At 44.5% G+C, this 19017-nt stretch overlaps 4 protein-coding genes across 5 annotated transcripts; 1 reads left to right on the top strand and 3 right to left on the bottom strand.

The window, feature by feature from the left end:
- The first annotated feature begins 203 nt into the window (after nucleotides 1-203).
- Nucleotides 204-3215, top strand: pdxp (pyridoxal (pyridoxine, vitamin B6) phosphatase). The gene is made up of 2 exons (XM_062381638.1): nucleotides 204-970; nucleotides 2098-3215. The coding sequence occupies exons 1-2, from the start codon at nucleotides 370-372 to the stop codon at nucleotides 2442-2444; spliced, it is 948 nt and encodes a 315-aa protein (XP_062237622.1). The 5' UTR covers nucleotides 204-369; the 3' UTR covers nucleotides 2445-3215.
- A 62-nt stretch (nucleotides 3216-3277) lies between these two features.
- kgd4 (alpha-ketoglutarate dehydrogenase subunit 4) lies at nucleotides 3278-6485 on the bottom strand. Of its 2 annotated transcripts, none has more exons than XM_062381640.1 (5): nucleotides 6248-6485; nucleotides 5937-6119; nucleotides 4780-4843; nucleotides 4092-4300; nucleotides 3278-3888 (listed from the first exon to the last, which is right to left on the bottom strand). In XM_062381640.1, the coding sequence occupies exons 2-5, from the start codon at nucleotides 5988-5990 to the stop codon at nucleotides 3871-3873; spliced, it is 345 nt and encodes a 114-aa protein (XP_062237624.1). In that variant the 5' UTR covers nucleotides 5991-6119; nucleotides 6248-6485; the 3' UTR covers nucleotides 3278-3870. The 2 variants fall into 2 exon arrangements, with proteins under 2 accessions (XP_062237624.1, XP_062237623.1); XM_062381639.1 differs by having other exon boundaries at nucleotides 5937-6087.
- Nucleotides 6486-7710: 1225 nt separating this feature from the next.
- On the bottom strand, nucleotides 7711-11274 carry LOC133940371 (betaine--homocysteine S-methyltransferase 1-like). Its single transcript, XM_062381637.1, has 8 exons — nucleotides 11181-11274; nucleotides 10164-10296; nucleotides 9909-10021; nucleotides 9580-9771; nucleotides 9306-9453; nucleotides 8690-8872; nucleotides 8310-8538; nucleotides 7711-8183 (listed from the first exon to the last, which is right to left on the bottom strand). Exons 1-8 carry the CDS (start codon nucleotides 11196-11198, stop codon nucleotides 8006-8008), a joined length of 1194 nt encoding a protein of 397 aa, XP_062237621.1. The 5' UTR covers nucleotides 11199-11274; the 3' UTR covers nucleotides 7711-8005.
- A 374-nt stretch (nucleotides 11275-11648) lies between these two features.
- LOC133940355 (betaine--homocysteine S-methyltransferase 1-like) lies at nucleotides 11649-14251 on the bottom strand. Its single transcript, XM_062381636.1, has 8 exons — nucleotides 14115-14251; nucleotides 13545-13677; nucleotides 13294-13406; nucleotides 12984-13175; nucleotides 12729-12876; nucleotides 12441-12623; nucleotides 12103-12331; nucleotides 11649-12007 (listed from the first exon to the last, which is right to left on the bottom strand). Exons 1-8 carry the CDS (start codon nucleotides 14130-14132, stop codon nucleotides 11818-11820), a joined length of 1206 nt encoding a protein of 401 aa, XP_062237620.1. The 5' UTR covers nucleotides 14133-14251; the 3' UTR covers nucleotides 11649-11817.
- Between the last annotated feature and the right edge of the window lie 4766 nt (nucleotides 14252-19017).

The raw sequence follows: 19017 nt of genomic DNA, 5'->3' as shown, positions 1-19017 counted from the left end.
TGTTGTCACTTTTATTTACTTGAGGTGAACTTCCATCGATGTTTATTCATTCATAACATTTCATAAAATATAATTTGTGATGTGTCAACCAGCTGCCGTGAGGGGGCGCACTTTCATTTTTCAGAAGATGATGCTCACCATCTGATTGGTTAAAGTGCTGCGCTTTGATTGGCCGGTGCTGACGGCGTGGGCGTGTCTATACGTCAATGTTTATGTAGTCCTGTGTGCTTGTGTGACCGCAGCGACGATCCGATGTGATTTCTCCGACATTTACCAGTTTTCACGCAATTCCACCGCATTATGACCCAGTTCTCCACGTGGCGGAGCACTAGCAGGTGAAACACGGAGGAGACGGAGGGAAACGCCGGGATGGCGGGCGCCTTTGGCGGGTTCAAAGGCTGCCAGAAGATCCGAGGTCCGCAGCTCCGGAGCCTGATGGAGGCGAAGGACTACTTCCTCTTCGACTGCGACGGCGTCATCTGGCATGGGGAGCAGGCGGTCCCCGGCGCCGCCAAGGTGGTGAACACGCTGATCAGCCGCGGCAAGAACGTCGTGTTCGTCACCAACAACTCCACCAGGCCGCGGGAGAGCTACGTGCACAAGTTCTTCCGCCTGGGCTTCACCGGCGTGATGCTGGAGCAGATCTTCAGCTCGGGCTACTGCTCCGCGCTGTACCTGCGCGACGTGGTGAAGGTCCGCGGGCAGGTGTTCGTCATCGGCTGTGACGGGCTGCGCAGGGAGCTGCAGGAGGCGGGCATCCCCTGCGTGGAGGAGGAGGACGACCCGGCCGCCACCATCTACGACTGCGCCCTGGCACCCGACGTCAAGGCGGTGCTGGTGGGCCACGACGACAAACTGACTTTTCTCAAACTGGCCAAAGCCTCGTGTTTCCTGCGGGACCCGGAGTGTCTGTTCCTGGCCACCGACAACGACCCCTGGCACCCGCTGTCAGGAGGAAGGATACTGCCAGGTAGTATATCTGTTATTATATAGAGGGCTGTGTGTTTAATTCAGCTTAATGTGATAAAGTTCTGAACAACACCAGTTCAGTGGTGGATCCAGAACCATTCCAGTGTTACTGTGTGAGATGCATCACTGTAGGGGCCTACATGGTTCAATCCCAGACACCAGAGGGGTCCCAGGACCTAAACTAGACCCTCACATTAACATCTCTATACAGGTATATAATTAAGTTACAGTAAGACTGAATGGAAAATTTGTCATTGAATCTGTTGACAGCTAGAGCCTGACTGATAGGGATTAAATAAGACTGATATTTATATATCAGAAAGTATAAACTAAAAAAGAATTGGCAGTAATTCCTAAGGTGTATTTATCAACCCCTTATGACAAAAAATGTAATTAATGCTTGATCTTTTACTGTTTAACCATACATTTATTATACCTAAAAATAAAAATAAAACACAAATACAACCAATTATAAAGAACTTGATTTATGAAAACATGTTTCACACATGCACATGACTGCAAACATACATACTGACACTGATGCGTCTGGGAAAGATTCATATCGTCGGATTCCATCGATAAATCGATACAAAATGTTTTCAACCGTTGATGTAACGTCACAGTTGAGGTTGAGCTGCAGACCAGACTCAGTATTGACTGTGACACACTGATGATGTAGCTCATTACCTGTCAGGGACCCACTATGTACAGTACATACAGCAAACTGATGCTACACGTTACAGAAAAACAAAATCCACTGATACAAAGGGAACCACTAAGTCTTTCAGGATTCCAGGAAGTGTGAGGCCTCTAGGGAAAGTGCACTTTGCTCCCTGCTAAATAGCAGCGAGGCATTCAGGAACCTTAAAAGTAGATACGAGCAGAAACGTATTGGCTTTCTCTTCCGGCTAATTAAAACCATTAATCAATGATGCAGGATTAATCTCCCCCCCCCGTCGCTCTCCGGAATTGTTGTTTGTGAAAACGTGTGGTTTGCTGTGGACTTCTATTACAGAGGATACAAGATAGTACAGCAGAGGAGAGTGGAGGAGGGGAGGGGGCGAGAGGATGTCGCATAAGATTCACTTTAATCTAACCTTGATCTTATCTTTCCCCCCCGCCCGACAGGTTCTGGGTCCCTCATTGCAGCGCTGGAGGTGGCCTCTGGTCGAAAGGCCACTGTGATCGGCAAGCCCAGCCGCTTCATGTTCGAGTGCATCTCCAGTCAGTTCAGCGGGGTGGACCCCGCGCAGTGCCTGATGGTCGGCGACCGCCTGGAGACGGACATGCTGTTCGGGTCTAACTGCGGCCTCGACACCATGCTCACCCTCACCGGCGTGTCCCAGCTCGAGGACGCCGAGGTGTACCGGAATAGCGAGCTGACCGCCAACCAGAGCCTGGTGCCCGACTACGTGGTGGATACCATTGCTGATTTCTTACCCGCTTTTGAGGAACTGGACGAACAGAGCAATTGATGAGTCCCTTTGCCGCCGGTGCTCGGCACAGATTGCATCTCCTACATTTCAAAGCAATGTTTAGTCTGGCGAATGCAAAAAAAAAAAAAAAAATGTTCCGAATCCAATATGATCTGAAATCATAAATGTTCCTTGGACAAACATGCGTAGGCCCGATTCCTACTCGCAGTAATCCAGTGCATACCTCAGTGTTTATCGTGTCGTGCCCATTTGTGACTTGACGGTTCCTTGTTGCTGTGTTTGTTCATATACTGCACTTGTTCATAGGTCGTGTTTGATATTGGGGTTTTGAACACCCAGAGGTATTTTTGTAAAGCCATGAATTGTTCTCTGATGGCATTCATGTGTTTTAGGAGCTGGTTCTTTTGTTATGTTGCCAAAAAAAAGGCCGGACATGTATTCATGAACACAGATTAGTTGAACTTGTGTGTTTTTGCCTGGCTGTGACTTGTCCTCGATTCATTCATGACGAGAGGAGAAAGTAAAGAAAAACTCTGGAGCTTTTCTCAGCTCTGGTTCAGACTGAGGTGACAATCTACCAGTCGAGAAAAGGTCAAGTGTATTTTTCACCTTTAGCCTTTTCTCTCATGTCTGAGCTAATTGTGCCAACATTCATGTGAGTGATTAACAGAGAGCTGAGTCTCATAGTTAGAAAACCAGTAGCACACTGACCGTGGCCGATCATACTGCTCTGTTGTGTAACATCAATGTCGTTAATGTTTACCATATAGAGCATGCCAGCAACGGTAACAATAAATCCCTAAAAACGGACTTTGAATATGTTGTTGGTCTGTTGCAGAGAGTGACGTCCCGTGATTTAAAGCACACCACAATCAAAATACAATAATCCTTTAATTATTTCAATCCAGTCGTTCACATGAACCCGACACCATTTCACCCAGTACTACTCCAGTATCTCTTCAGCCCTCTTAAACTTAAATATTTATTGCAGTGAAAGGCATGAAAAGCTAAGAAGCCCCCTGGTGATAGAACTCTATGTACCTCGAGGTTGGATTTGGGTATAGTTGAAGTGAAAGTGAAGCTCAAACAAGGTTTATAACATCAGGGACATGTTGCTTTTAACAAGAAACTGTTGAAACTAGGGCTTAACAACAATACGTCTGAAAGGAAGTAGCTGAGAGGCTAGTTGAGAAAATAAGAAAACCCTTAGAAGCTATTTTTTTGGCTTAACTGTGAAATACATGCAAGATTTCCCTTATTATGAATTTACCAATGAAATACAATTAAGATTTTAAAGCATCTAAATAATAAGCATATGTACATTTTAACAGGCTTTATATAATACTTTATTCTACATCGTGTCTCATGCGGCATTAGGTTCTTTGTGCTGAGGAACAGAATTCAAGACACAAACTGATTTCCAACAGATAAGGACTTTAGTTGCAGTGATTCGAGTCGGGTCGTGTCACTCAGGTCCGCCGCGCTGCGAAGAGAGAAAACGTTTTATCAGCAACATGACGCAAGCTCCTCATACGTGACACCACACGTTATAAAGGACAATGATTATGTTACAACTGCTCTCAATCCTGTTCACTACCTTACTTGGTTGTTAAAGGGGCCACATTGTTCAGTGTGAATCATCTGAGAGCAGTTTAATGGGGGTGTGTGTGTGTGATCAGTTCTCACCTGGATGTAGTCCATTTCCTCCGCGGTCACCGGTCTCCTTCGGTACCTCGCAGGGAAGAGCTGAATAGAGGCCAGTGTGTCCGGCGTGCCAGGGATCGGGGCCAAAGGTATGTGAGGTCTTGGTAGTGAAGGCGGTGCTGGGGCTGAAGGTGAGCTGCCAGCGCTGTGTTGGGGAAAGGTAACGGCTGATGTCTTTAATGCCTCTTGGGCTAAAAGGAAAGGGGACAAAACAATGAACGTGAATCAACTCAGAAAGAACCTGGAAGGTGATAAATGATCAGTGTAAAAAGACGTAAACCTTAAAAATCAATAATGGTGAAACTTTGCTGCATAAATCAAATTACATTGCTACACCAGGCCTGATAGACACAAGAGAAGATAACACATTCATCAAAAAGCCCCTTAGATGCAATCCCCAATCACTCCGGGGTCAATAAACTCTGCAGTAGACGGGTTTTAATTGGCTGATCGGCAGTGATGGGAACGTGAGGTGAACATGATCATTTATCAAGACAGCGAGTTGAGAAATCTACCTCCAAACCCCCCAAGTGAAAAAGGGGTAGAAGTCGATCACCTGTTTTTAGACACATATTTAGAAAAACTGCATATACCCACTGATTTCAGTGTAAAAGAGGTAAAAGAGCACATGGGAAAGATTTCCACTTTCTGACTGCAGGTAGAAACTTACCGTTGGGTTTTGGGAGCCCTTGTCTGCTGGGGAACTTGATCAGTGGAGCACGAGGCCGAACAGCCTGAACAACAACACAAAAATAACATTCACAAGTTTGAACACCACAGGGGGTGTTTGGGATCAGAGTCTTCACATAGTCAATTTAAGGCAGAGCAAATAAATGATAATACTGAACACAACATAATTTTAATTTAGGGCATTATAACCCAAGTACAGTAAAAACATGAATAAATGGAAGTATTACTTTTGCATTGTGTGAACTCAGTAAGAGTCGTAACACACAATCTATCGACCTCAGATTTGTTTAGCTGTTTTTTATTCTCTGTTCATAAAGAATATAAATCCACAAACTTAAATCCCTCTCTAACACGTTAATCGTGATAATCAGCAATGTCGAACGATATACATTTTACAGTTAATAAGACATTTTAACTTTTTCAGCACTTTTCTTAACGATGCTGTAAAATACTCAACAGGTATAAATAAAACAAGGCAATGTACTACATGGCGATTGAGATACGTGAGAGATAATGTTGTAATGAAGACTGAAACATAAATACAATTTAAAAATAAATAAATTCAAATCACACATTCCCAGTTCAGTTCATCCACAGCTCACTTTTGTAATTGTAAACTGAGCACATTAGAGTTTGACACCAGATATCATACTAAACTATTTAGAAACAAGCTAAAAATTATAAAATCAAAGTTTATATTAATAATATCAGTCCCATCAATAGAACCCATGCTCCAGATACATGGGTGTCACTCTGAATGACAGTAAACGATGTGTGTTTGTCAAGTTTTTACACATTTTGAGATCAAGTTCATCTCGAGACTGAATCAGCGACAAACTGAACCAACTGAAGAATCTAAAACTGTGAAATCGTCTCTTAACTTTAACGTGTATTTATAAACTCAGAGACTTTGTTTTAGCTCCTGTCTCAACTTGACAACACCGGAGAGTCTCTGAGTTGAACAAGGACATCAACAAGGGTACGAGGGTTGATTCCGGGCAGAAGCCTCACGGACAACCCGCTTTAACCCCTCACATCGTTTAAATAACCCGGGTTAACTCCACAGTGTGAATCTGAGCACGACACGAGCGGGTGAATTCGCTGTGGACGAGTTCAAACCCGCGGCGGAGACGTTACCTGGATCACTCGAGCGGCCGGGGCAGCCATTTTGGAGCTGACTTTGCTTCCCATGACCTCACGGGTTCACTTCCGGGATGAAGCGCTGCGTGGGGGAGTTGCGGGCACGAGCCGAGAGGGGGCGCTGTGGTTCCGCCGCACAGTTGAAAGTCTATACCGTTAACGCACAGAATAACAGTGGTGCTGAGGATAATGATGACACATGGGGGGGATCAACATGTCTGCTGCGAGATGTCAGGCAAAAAACATCGATCAGATCAATAACACACATGTATATCAGCGTCAATTATCATTAAACAAGTTAGACTCACCTCGAGCTGCCTTTACCGGGGGTTTGTCCCGTTAAAAGGTCAAATCTCAGGCCATCCCGCTGCCGATCTCTCCCGGAAACAGACAGATATCATCCCTCGATCCGCTACGATTCAAATCCAACCAGGTGTCCGCTGTTATTCACCATTAAACGAGTCAAAGATGTGTCTTTTCTTTAATATCCGGGCTCCAATGGCAGGTGAGGGACACATCTCATCGCGTCTTTAATGTCACTCCGCCTCTTAGAATAAAAACCGGATCAAGTCGATGACGCTCGGCCAATCACAATCGAGAAAAGCACCGGAGTTGTGTTCTGAGAGAAGATGTGTCACTAGCAGAAAAACGCACAACACATTTGTTATCAGTTTATTAGGGAACACCTAGCTGCAGAAAGCTGAAACTAATGAAGGCCCGTTACAATAGAAATTACATTCATAATGTTCAGTTTTGTTGACATTGTTGGATAGAGGAGGTGATTAAAGTGTAGAGTAACGCTGGAGGATGTAGTTTTTATGTTTTGTGCAAATATAGCAGTAGACAACCAGCTGTTTCTCTTATTGAACCTATCCTTATTACTATATCCCAGTTGGAAAAAAATATAATACTACTCATTAGTGTAACACAACAGCCTCCAAAGTGATCGTGCATTTCAATCGACATCTCTGTAAAACAGCCTAAGCAAAAACTGAGCATCGTAACCCTTAGAGAAGAGGATTTATTTCAGTACAATGTATTTGACTGTGTTCGTCTTTAGCTCAGTGCTCCTACTAAACTGAGAATATGGATTATAATGAAGCTTCAAATCTGTCCTGTTGTATTGTAAAGTTAATGAACAGATTCATATCTGGAGCGATCCTGGCGTTTCATTTTGTGTTTTGGCCTCATTCTACACATGTTTGTTAATACACACACCTCAAACATAAAATCAACCAGCACTTAAGTATGAATTGTTAAGGGATACCTAAAAAAGAGGTCAGTTCCAACCAGTTTCCAGTGCTGCCAGCTGCTGGAACATCTTTTATACAAGGCTCTTTGTAAACACAGCCCTGTATACATAGGCCATGATTCTTTAACACTGCCATCTACTGGATTCCCACATTCATTACACAACTCTCTAAAGCCTGGTAATTTCCAGAAGTCAATGACATGCTCTCTCTGACATTTTATTGTCAGACAACTGAGGGCTTTTATTGGCTATTTTATATACTATATATGGTTTATATCTAAAGTGTTTTTGTTAAATGTTGCCTGTACTTGATGAGTTAAGTATGTCTGGGACTATTTAGACATTTAAGTATCTGTTTCCTCTTCTTTTTTATACTAATTCTCATTGCATTGAAGCTGTGTGTGCAAGATAGAAATGGTCATCAGCCACACATAATGGAACTGATAAAGCAGATATAGAGAGTAACCCCCCCCCCCCTGCACTCACGCACACATCAACATAATGAAAACACCAAAACTGTTAAGTTTGACATTTTATTAGATTTGATTTTATTACACAAACTGGTCCTGAGTCATGGAAAACAAAAAGGGCCCGATCTTAACACAGGCCGACTCCTAACTTGAGATAAATCGACAGAGGTAGAGAACAGCGCTTGTCTCAGGTGTGGATTGTGACCCTGACATGTGTGTTGGCTGAAGCACCGTTTACATAGTGAACACACACACGCCGTGCGGTGGCTCCATAGCGCGCCTGTTTGACCCAGGTATGATGGAACCATCAGCTCTGCTGCCATGTCTGAAGGAGACAGACTGACTCAGTGGGTCTTTGACCTGACAAACAGCTCTTTGAGTTGGTCCTGAGAGGTGGCCTCTTTCTGCTGCATGAGATCAGAGTGGCCCTTGGTAACACCCCAGCTATCAGGGGCAGACATGGAGGGACACAGGGGCCGGCCGGAGGCTGGCTTCAGGTTCTCCCAGTAGTCACGGCGGGCTCTAAATGAGGAAACATAAATAAGAAAACTCAAACTTGTTGCAACTCACTGGAGCTAAAGAGTTGATGTTTCACATTTGACTGTGATTGGCTGCATCTTTATGTTACACGGTGGCTTGTTGACTGACCTGGCTCTGACCCAGGGCTTGGTGTGCATCTCCAGACCTGCACCCCAGCTTCCATGTTTCTCTGAGGCAGCTGGGAGGTAGCCTCTCTCGGGGGCCAGCTCCTCGGCCACAGCCCTGATGTGGTAGGGCTCAAATCCACAGCAGCCACCGATGAAGAGAATGCCGGCGTTGTAGGCCTCTCTGGCGTATTGGTGCATGTCCCAGCGGCTCAGAATTCTGGGCTCCAGACCTGGCAGAAGATTTAATGTTACAGACACATACACCTGCAGATCGGTTCAGTGTATTTCTGTGTTGAATGGAAGACCTTGCTGTAAGGAAACTGTCATTTTATACATGATTACATTAACTGTTAAAATGCAAATGCAACATAATGTTAGTACCGAAGGGGAACTCTGGCAGATCGATGAATCCCTGACAGCTGCAGTCGGGGGTGTGGTATGCGAGGGGCTGCACCATGTAATGTGCCTTCAGCCCGGCCTTCTCCACTCCCTCCTTCATCATCTTGACAGCCTTCACGCAGGTCATGGGGTCAAAGTGGCAGTTGACTCCAACGATCTGGGCACCTACAGAGGAACATGCATTGGTGTGAGCTGACTGTGGCAGATTAGCACAACTATTTAACAATAGGATAGACGACAGCAACTGTCATTGTGATTTCAAGGTTTGTGTTGGATCCATAGAACTTTTTCAATTTCATCCAACGGCAACGGTGCAGCTGTTAACTGAACAAAACAACCACCACACACATTTGGCATGAAGGCTGCTCCCATAATATGAGTAGACTGAGATCATGTGTCCTATCTCATGTTCACCTGTTAAAAAGATTGCCTCTGCCGTGTTATGTTACACTGCTCAGTCATAAAAAGTTATATTTCCAACATCATGCTTTTCTTAATACTTTTCTGATTACTTTTCATATGGTTTATTAAGAAAAAAACTAAGTAAGGCTGATAACAATTGATGCTCATGGATGTGCTGAAGAACATCGAAACCCACCGGCTTTGACCAGCCTGACAGCACAATCTCCAGGTGAGACGCCGTGCATGTCTCCCTCTGGTCCGATGCACATACAAGCAGCCACAGGCTTCCCCGTCTCCTTCAGCACCTCCACAGCCCACACGGCCTCCTCAACGTGCTCGAAGTACTGCAGGACACAGATACAAGCATTGCATATGAGAAAAAACTGTCTCAAGTATTGCACTCGTACCTCTGAGCATGAGACAGAAAATGCTGCAGAATTATGTTTTAAAAAGCAAAAACAAAACTCTACCTCAGCGATCAGGAAGTCCACGTCCTTCTTGATGAACACATCCAGCTGTTTCTTCAGGATGGACTTCACATCGGTCTCACTCTTGCAGCTCAGGTAGGACGGAGTCTGACAGACTCCTCCGGCAACCAGCGCATCGCCCTCGTTGGCGACCTCACGGGCCAAATCGCAGGCGGCCTCGTTGATCTGAGCTCCCTGCAGGACGGAAACAGATCACACAGACAAGCCTGAGACATGTGAAATACTATTAACACCTTACAAGCATTCCTGGTTGAAGTCATTTGATCACGGTTATCTGTTTGTTCCTATGAAAGCGGTGTGATTTCACTTACGGTGAAAGTGAGCTTGTTGCCCCTGTTCTCCAGTTTGTCGTCACTGGCATAGAAGGTGAAGGTCTGCATAACGTTGGCCCCGGCCCTGAGGAACTCCCTGTGCAGCTGTCTCACTGTGAATCATCAAACAAACGATGGCATCATAACCATGACACATAATGCATGGAGAGTGGATATTCACAGGGAATAGCGAGGAAGCCAATATCAGTTAGAAAGAAAATAGAGAATTGAAGTTGTTAACCCTCTGGTTCTCACCTGCTTCAGGGTGCTCTGCAGCAGCTTCCGGGGTCCAGGGACCGGCCTTCACGTATCCCCTCTTCTCCAGGGCAAAGACGAAACCACCATCGCCGATCACGACCTCCCCAGCGTCAAGACGCTCCAAGATTCCCTGTGAAGAGGGATCAATGTAAGCTTGAACTCATGTAGACCGTATCTGGCTAATCTTGTTGGAGATGAATTGATGAGGCCAAAAGCTCGGCAGGATTTTAGATCCCATTTGTGCATAATCCCAAATTCTGTGCCCATCCCACCCTTAGAAAGTCCCTTAATAATGGACCTGTCCCAAGAGTTAATAACTGTAATGAATTCAATTTCACTCACTGCACTAACTCTGGATACGTGAAATGTATTAATTCACTGATGAATTAGAATCTATTAAAAGCTTCTCCTGCTGTGCACTGGTATCATGAGCCCTCACCAGATGCTCCGTTGCCACATTGAGCAACTCTGCAGTTTATGAGAAATCCTAATATAAAAATGCACTTGACATGCTACAATAATAAAAAATGATTATCATTGGTTATTCATTGAGGTTAATGTTTTTAAAATAGTTTTAGACCCTAATGGATTTACATACATGCTCATATCTACCTAAATGTAATAATAAAACCTCAATGTCTCAGTAAGTGAGAAATATTAATATTCATCATCTATATGACACTGAGCTGGAAGGCAACACTTGTTACTACTCATTCCAGACTGTATAGAATGTGATAGGTGTGGTCAATGGTCTTATTTCTCCAGTAACAGCTGAAGGTTTCAGCTGGCAGAAATGTGACCCGACGTGCCAGTTGTGCAGAAGATTCATTTGAAAAAGAAAAACACGAATCAAATATGCAGCGTGTCTCCCAGCAGCTCGACTCGAGAGTCTGAACAGGTCACATCACACCGCAGATGCTGCAGTATTCTACTGGGATTCCAGAAAACAACTATTTGCTATTCCCTGCATGGATCCTCTGCAGGATGGTGCTCCAGACAAAAGTCAACACATACCTTCTTTGCTGGTGCCATATTCCTAAAGCTGAGTGGACCCCTGACTGCTCAGACTGTGAGAGGCTGAAGTGACAGTAGAGTGGAGCACAGGGCCACTATAAATCTGTCTGAGGGTGGGGCGGGGTCTGAGTGAGAGCGGCTCTGATTGGCAAGGGGACAGGTTACACAAGTGGGGTGTTTACTCCGTCCCCCTGCCCTCTTTAGCTCAATGAGAGTATTGTGAATGTGCACTACTAGTTTGGTCCGGATTAAATACAGCTGTTAGTCTGTTTTTACTGTGTGTGTGTGTGTGTGTGTGTGTGTCGGGGGGGGGGGGGGGGGGGTCTGCTTTATTGACCAAGCTACTTTGAACAAACCAGTAAAGATTGAATCATGTTCAAATCAGTTTGTGTGTGTGATTTTGAGACATATTGATAGTTGAGGCCAGTTTGCAGAGTTTCTTTTGAAGGATTTGTGACAACACAGCAGTAAAAGTTTATGTAACAAACTGGTGTTTATTGTTGAGGGGTTCACATAGTAATACTCCACAGCTGGAGCATCACTGTTACAAGTGCTTTTTATCTTCAAGCTGAACTGGGAAAGACTTCACTCCCTCCCCGTCATCCTCCTGGTTGTTGTTGACCGAGGACACTCTCGCTCATGCAGAGGACTTGGCCTTCTTCTGCTTTTCCAGCACATGCTTCATCTCCTGGGTGCTGGTTGCCTCTTTGTGCTGCAGCAGGTCAGTGTGGCCCTTGGTCACACCCCAGCTCTCTGGTGTGGAGAGGGACGCGCACAGGGGACGGCCGGATGCGGGCAGGAGATGCTCCCAGTAGTCACGGCGGGCCCTACAGGAGATAAAGACAGACGGTTATACAGTGGAAAAAAACATTCATAGAACTGTTTGCATTACAGTGTACCGAGATCTTTCCAGATGTTTTACCTGGCTCTGACCCAGGGCTTGGTGTGCATCTCCAGACCAGCGCCCCACATTCCATGTTTGTCCGAGCCGGGGGGCATCACCCCTCTCTCCAGGGCTAGCTCCTCTGCCACAGCTCTGATGTGGTAAGGCTCATAGCCACAGCAGCCTCCAATGAACTTGATTCCAGCCTTGTAGGCCTCTCTGGCGTACTTGTGCATGTCCCAGCGGGTCAGGATCCTTGGCTCCAGGCCTGAGAGCGGCAGGGAAAGGGAAACAAATGTTTGAAATGCTGCCAATTGTTTTCTGGTTAGATGCTTTATTTCTCTTTCAATGTTTAGGGACAACAAAAATAATTTTACCAAAGGGGAATTCTGGTAGGTCAATGAATCCCTGACAGTTGCAGTCGGGAGTGTGGAAGGCAAGTGGCTGCACCATGTAGTGAGCCTTCAGCCCGGCCTTCTCCACTCCCTCCTTCATCAACTTCACAGCCTTCACGCAGGTCATGGGGTCAAAGTGGCAGTTGACGCCAACGATCTGGGCACCTGGGGAGCAGAAGGGGAGATGTTTGTTCGCCGTAGCAGATAAAACACCCGACTTTCATGTGAGGAAACAAGTGTGTGATCGTGCAGGGTGGACTGAGTACACACCAGCCTTCACCAGCCTGACGGCACACTCTCCAGGTGAGACGCCGTGCATGTCCCCCTCCGGCCCGATGCACAGAGAGGCAGCCACAGGCTTCCCGCTGGCCTTCAGCACCTGCACGGCCCACTCCGCCTCCTCAACGTGCTCAAAGTACTGCAAAGAACGAAAACTACACAGTCACCACTCAGGTTGCATCTGCTCCACCAATCACAGATCAGATTGGAGCGGCTTTGACGCGACAAAACTAGACACAAGTCTACCTCAGCAATAAGGAAGTCCACGTTCTTCTTTGCGAACACTTCCAGCTGTTTCTTGAAGATGCCCTTCACTTCTGTCTCACTCTTGCAGCTCAGGTAGGACGGAGTCTGACACACTCCACCAGCGACCAGAGCATCGCCCTCGTTGGCCACCTCCCTTGCCAGGTCACAGGCGGCCTCGTTGACTTGTACTCCCTGAAACAATGGAGCGGGTTAAGAGTTTGTACAATCACGTTCTTTGCAATATGATCTTTTATTGATTCATCCCAGCTCATGTTGGCTGTACAGTGATATACAGTGGTTGAACACTTACAGTGATACTGAGTGTCTGACCCCTGTTCTCCAGTTTGTCATCACTGGCGTAGAACGTAAATGCCTGCATGACATTGGATCCGGCCCTGAGGAACTCCCTGTGCAGCTGTCGCACTATTGAAAATAACACATGTTCATACACCTATATGGCACAGACATCAGGGGCAGTTTGGTGTGTGCCTCAGAGTGTGTGAGTGTGTGTGTGTGTGTGTGTGTGTGTGTGTGTGTGTGTGTGTGTGTGTGTTTTCTCACCTGCTTCAGGATGAGTGACAGTGGCTTCAGGAGTCCAGGGCCCAGCCTTCACATATCCCCTCTTCTCCAGTGCAAACACGAAGCCTCCATCGCCAATCACCACTTCCCCGGCATTCAGCCGTTCAATGATACCCTGTAGGAGCAGAGTACCAGTTTGAATACTATATATTTAGCTTTGTCAGAATCTTTACACACAGATACACACATATATTTATAAATAAACATATGAATGTGGTCAAGAACTTCACCAATGGCAGTTGCAAGAAAGTTGAATGATTCCGTATGTGTTAATGTGAGAGAAGCTGCGGTTCAGGTGCAAAGGTGCAAAGATAAAAACAGTTTTAGTCTGAGAGTCTCCAGCTGTGGCTGCTTTATTCTGGCTTTTAAACAAATCTCATGCATGCACACAAAAAAAAACCTGCAACAACATTTTCCTTACAACACCACAGTCCGTCACTCAGTAAGACAACAATAGCCTTTAAGTTTGTTTCTACTTTGCATGATGCATCTAGAAAACCTCTCTCCTCTGCAAATTGATATGAAAATATCTGCCCCGAAAGGTGATTTTACCTTCTTGCCAGGTGCCATCTCTGTTTCCCAGTGTCAGTTGCAGAACGAAGCCCCAGAGTGAACCCCTCTTTTGGCTCGAAACGTGCCGAGAGTTGCCTCTGCACCCGTTTTATACTGCCGGTGGATATGGGAGGATTTCATGTCGGTGCCAAATCCGTGTGTAATTGCCACATAACTGTTTAGATATTGTGCAACATCGTCCGGATCACTGATCAATGAAGTTGGCATGGAGTCGGTGAGGGAAAGACAGGGCAGGTGAACGTTGCTGTTTAATGATTATATTTGCAATCCAGCCATTTTCCATTTTTAGTAAAGAACAATCCAGGACTAGTTTAACAGACCAGACCTCCTCCTCTTTGACTTGATTCTGCACAGTTTACTTTTAGCAGCTTCCCGCAGATTATTTCCTACATGTTCGTAACCTTGTTTTATAAATGGCCTGGTTGTATCACACCAGATCCTTCAGGTGTTCATCCTCCTCCTGTGACCCCGAAATGTCTGATGCAATTAAGGCCTGGCTGTGTCCTCACAGTTTGAACCTTCCACACAGGCCTGAAGACGATAAGCTCCTATTTTTCACCGTCTGCCCAATTACTAACATTTCTGTTGGTCTTGAGACACACGGCTGATAAGAGCGGGTAATGCAACTCAAGCCCAGCAGTCATGTGCTCATCGACTGCAGCTGCTGCACTTTAGCTCGTATTTGTGATTCAGATTTGTAGAAATATCTTAATATGAAGTTGTGCAAAGATTATAGAAATATACAAAGACGGGAGCCAGGAATTGGCTGGTTAGCAGGATGGCGTATATATTTTAGTCTTAGAATATTCAGTTTGCGTCAAAGAAATAAACAGCAGATTAATCAATATTGAAAAATAATTGTTTGTTGCAGCTTTTGACAGAACTAGAGCTTTGTTATTGTATTTTTCACATCTACTATTATACATTTTTCTATAAAAATAAAAAAACTCAATTCCAGCAATGAAGCATAAACTGGTTCACCAGGTTTACCAGTAACATCTCCTCTCCTGGCCACAGCCCACACGCACACACACACACATACACACATACACACACACACGCACACACACACACACACACACACACACACAGGCAGACACACACAGACACACACACACACACAGACTGTAACACACAGACACACACACACACACACACACATGCACATATAGACAAACAGGGATATTGACCTTCAGTGGAGCGGTGACGTCTAGGTCTGTTAGGTCTGGGTCTATCCAGTTTCAGGGGGAATGTTACAGATACGGCTCCGGTGTTTATCAACAGAGTCAAAGTTCAGAAAAAACGCCTCCCATCTTTCCTTCACTGAAGGATTTCAACAGCTTGTGTCAGAACTAAACAGAACTTGTTCCCCTCTGCTGAGCTGAGTGTTTAGTGCATTACGTAAACAAATAGTGAATGTCCCAAAAAAATTGATTCTGGCACTTTTGGGATTTTAAACCTTTATTCAGCTGTTACAAACTCGTGCTGCGCAGCCGAGGTTTGTTAAAGTTTTGCTCTTGTAGGAACTGTTGGGTTTGACTAGTATATTCTAAGGTGTCCAAATAAAATAGAATTGAATTGAATCTTAAAATTCAAGTCGTGATAAAGACTTGAGAAATATGCACAAAGATGCACAAGACACACATGGAATGTGTCCATCTGATGAGCAGCAATAATATGACCTCTTGGTTTTGAAACTCAGTGTAATCATCATATAGCTTATAATAAAGACATATATCTTATTTATTTTATCGGTGCAAGAAAAGAATAGAAAAATGACTTTACCATATATAAAAAAGTTGTCTATAGATGCCACTGCACAGTACATACTCCCCTATAAAACAAAATCTGTTGCAGTTACATCCAACAGATGTGATTTAATGTTTTAATTACTTTATAAAGAGCCAGAAAATCTGTTGTGAGAGTAGAATCAATCATCTCAACTAACTGTTTATCGTAGGTAGGTTCTACATATTGATAAACACAGGCTGTCAGACAAATAGCTAATTTGTACCAATTTGCATGTGTTGTGAGTAAAAAGCTGAAAATCTTACAAAAAGCCCCACGTGATAAACTAGTGGGAAGTTCATGGTTTTATGCATTTTATTCACCGAACAGACACTTGAGCTTCTCCTTGTGAACAACTCAAGTGAACGTGTGTTGATTTGCACTTGTTGTTTTCACAGAGCAGTGTCACGTTCACTGTGAAGTAAGAAGCTTCACCGTGCATAGGCAGCACCAGCCCCTTCAGTGGTGGAGACCCCCAAAATTCCACGTGCACACTGAACCTGAACCCTGAGCCCGGCTCTCCATGCCCACTGCCCATAACATCATGTTGACTGACCTCAAGGATTATGTAAGATACAATGTAGGGACCAAATGGAATGATAAACCCTTTCTTTCTTTTTGTGTGATTGGATTATTTTTCCTCCTGTGATCACATCAATATCTAAACATTTTTCAGGATGTCTTTTTACTTCTTCATCGTTGACTCACTCCTTTCACGGCTGCTCCTCTCCTCTCTTTCTCCTTCTCCCGTCTCAGAAGGGTCTAAAAATCCACAACTAGAGTTTTCTACTAGGGCTCTTCTTGAGTTACACCGTGAATTCATTTCTATGAAATCTATTTGCACTGTTCATATCTAGCGTATCACATTTCTTTTATTCCAGCTATTCCAGTCGGAGTATCCGGTGCTGACCAGCCGCTGTATCGAGTTGCATCTTCTCTTTGCAGCCACAACTGGTTCACACAGGCTGGGGCTGGAACTGAGGTCGTCCCTGCAGTTGTAAAGAGACCAAAGGAGAGGGGACTGGGTGTTTGGGCAGAGAGGGTGGTTTGATGACTCTGCTGGAGCTGGAATCATCGTGTGAGGACAGGGAGCGAGGCCGGCTGGGACAGAGGCCAGATCTGAGGCATGAAAGTGGAGGAAGAGAGTGTAGAAAACTGCAGGTTTGCAAACATGGTTCCTGCCGTGAGAAACCTGCTAACGTATCCTGAGTTGACACTGATAAAGATGTGGTTAACTATTGACTCCCGGCACGCTGATAAAGTGTTGGACTGTCACATGGTCTTGTGGCCTGGTGGCAAAAGAAAAGTTACCCCAAATTATAACCTTTGACACAAGATTATTGATTTTTCTTTGCCAAAGTGATGGTAATGCTGTTTATATGTTTATTACGATGTTACGCAGTTTGTTTGTGGCCTTATTTTGTTTGTGCATGCTTAGAGAACTTGTTAAAGCCCCCACTGATACAGAAAATGAAAATTATATGCACCAGAGCCTACAGAGAACAGCACTGTCCCACCTCTAGGCGTCTTCTCTCCCTGTAATCTTCACACATGTTCTGTTTTCTGTGTTGCTTCACTCGCTGTTGACTGGAGCCCCCTCTGTTTACCTCCACCCCTTCCTCTGGTCCAATCACAGCTCAGGCCCAAGAAGACTTTCTGCTGAATCTGTCCATTCTTTGTGGATATGCAGGCCACAGAGAGACAGATAGGGCGAGATACACACTGAGTGAGTGAGATAGCAAGAGGCACAGAGGGCAAGCACTCTGACCTATAAACTCACCCCAGACCTCACAGCTCCGTGTCTTATATTACTTATACGTTTATTAAAAGACACTGGTTTTAAGAAGTTATAGCATCTGGTTGCAGAACACTTGTCATGATCCACTTCTTCTCAACATTTCAAATATATTTTCTTAATTGACTGAAAACAAACTGGATTGTAAAAACTACTTTAAGAGACAAGAGGGCAGAAGAGAACATTATCTTCAGTGAGTAGCTTTATCTCTTTAGACATGTGACTGCCCAAATAGATGAGTGGAGAAATACTAGAACGGCCCTCAGACAGCACAGACCTCCGCCAGGGGCCACAGTCCCCTCATGAAACCACATTTAAATACACTAGATCCAAATTTTTATTAGAATTTATTAGGATATGTGTAACAAATTACACATATAGATACAAGTCCCCAAAATATGATTTATCAAGATCAGTTAATTATTATTCAGAAAATCTGGGAAAAGTGACCCGCTGGTCAGTGTCATAAAGCAGCTGTGTGGCTTTTCATTAGCTTCCTACTTTTATTACCTCTGACTGTAAGTATAAGAAGCTTTACAGTACCAGAACTTTGAAACTGCTTCTTCTCCAGTACTCACATAATAACTGAACAGTTACAGCCTGTACAAGAATATATATCATCAAGCGTTTGCCAGATGACTCCAGTAAAATCTAGAACTTGTTTATATCCTCTGATGATAAATAACTTTACATTTATCGTATTTTAAAGCTTTTAGAATCAATAACTCTAGGATATGAAAACCATTCCAGAGGATTGACCCTGATTAAAAATCAGTTGGTACGTGCTGTTTCTGTTTCTCTCTTTCTGTTTGGTAGAAACCACAGACCTGTTTTCCAAACCCTTTTCATGTCGACACCTGCATCCAAGAGTTACTTTGGCAAAAACAAGCAGCAGTGTAACGCTGTTGATGTCAGTTTGGTTTGAATGCTTAATGGGAGCTTACGGGAATGAGGCGGGGCCATGCTGCAGTGTTTAACTTCATTGTCGGCAGGTGGTTTTATATATATATTGAGATATTATAATATTAAATATATATGAAATAGATGCACGAAATAAAAATTGGTCACAACTGTTCCCAAAAGGGGAGCCAAAGATTCATGATTGCCACCTGGTGGCTGTCTGCGGTATAGACCAAGGACTGACTCAAGATTGGTGAGTGTTTATTGATGGGACTTTGCTGCAGCAGCTCTGATCACCACCTCACAGATTCTGGCTCTGATCCACCAGATGGCAGCGTTTGAATTTGGCATATTTAGGGAGAGGGTGCAAACATGTCGTACATGTTTATATACAGTCTA

This window comes from Platichthys flesus, chromosome 3 (genome assembly GCF_949316205.1).
Source record: "Platichthys flesus chromosome 3, fPlaFle2.1, whole genome shotgun sequence".
Lineage (NCBI taxonomy): Eukaryota > Metazoa > Chordata > Actinopteri > Pleuronectiformes > Pleuronectidae > Platichthys > Platichthys flesus.
Note: the sequence above shows the minus strand (reverse complement) of the source record. Positions and strands in the feature narration are given on the sequence as shown.

Excerpts from the sequence above, each read along its gene's own strand:
- pdxp (XM_062381638.1), top strand. The coding sequence starts at position 370 with ATGGCGGGCGCCTTTGGCGGGTTCAAAGGCTGCCAGAAGATCCGAGGT. Across the intron at positions 971-2,097 it reads AGGAGGAAGGATACTGCCAG|GTTCTGGGTCCCTCATTGCA; the intron begins GTAGTATATCTG and ends CCCGCCCGACAG.
- kgd4 (XM_062381640.1), bottom strand. The coding sequence starts at position 5,990 with ATGGGAAGCAAAGTCAGCTCCAAAATGGCTGCCCCGGCCGCTCGAGTG. Across the intron at positions 4,844-5,936 it reads CGGCCGCTCGAGTGATCCAG|GCTGTTCGGCCTCGTGCTCC; the intron begins GTAACGTCTCCG and ends GTTGTTGTTCAG. Across the intron at positions 4,301-4,779 it reads AGGGCTCCCAAAACCCAACG|CCCAAGAGGCATTAAAGACA; the intron begins GTAAGTTTCTAC and ends CTTTCCTTTTAG.
- LOC133940355 (XM_062381636.1), bottom strand. Across the intron at positions 12,877-12,983 it reads TGGACTTCCTTATTGCTGAG|TACTTTGAGCACGTTGAGGA; the intron begins GTAGACTTGTGT and ends CGTTCTTTGCAG. Across the intron at positions 12,624-12,728 it reads CGTCAGGCTGGTGAAGGCTG|GTGCCCAGATCGTTGGCGTC; the intron begins GTGTGTACTCAG and ends TCTGCTCCCCAG.
- LOC133940371 (XM_062381637.1), bottom strand. Across the intron at positions 8,873-9,305 it reads TGTCAGGCTGGTCAAAGCCG|GTGCCCAGATCGTTGGAGTC; the intron begins GTGGGTTTCGAT and ends GTTCCTCTGTAG. Across the intron at positions 8,184-8,309 it reads AAGCCCTGGGTCAGAGCCAG|AGCCCGCCGTGACTACTGGG; the intron begins GTCAGTCAACAA and ends TTCCTCATTTAG.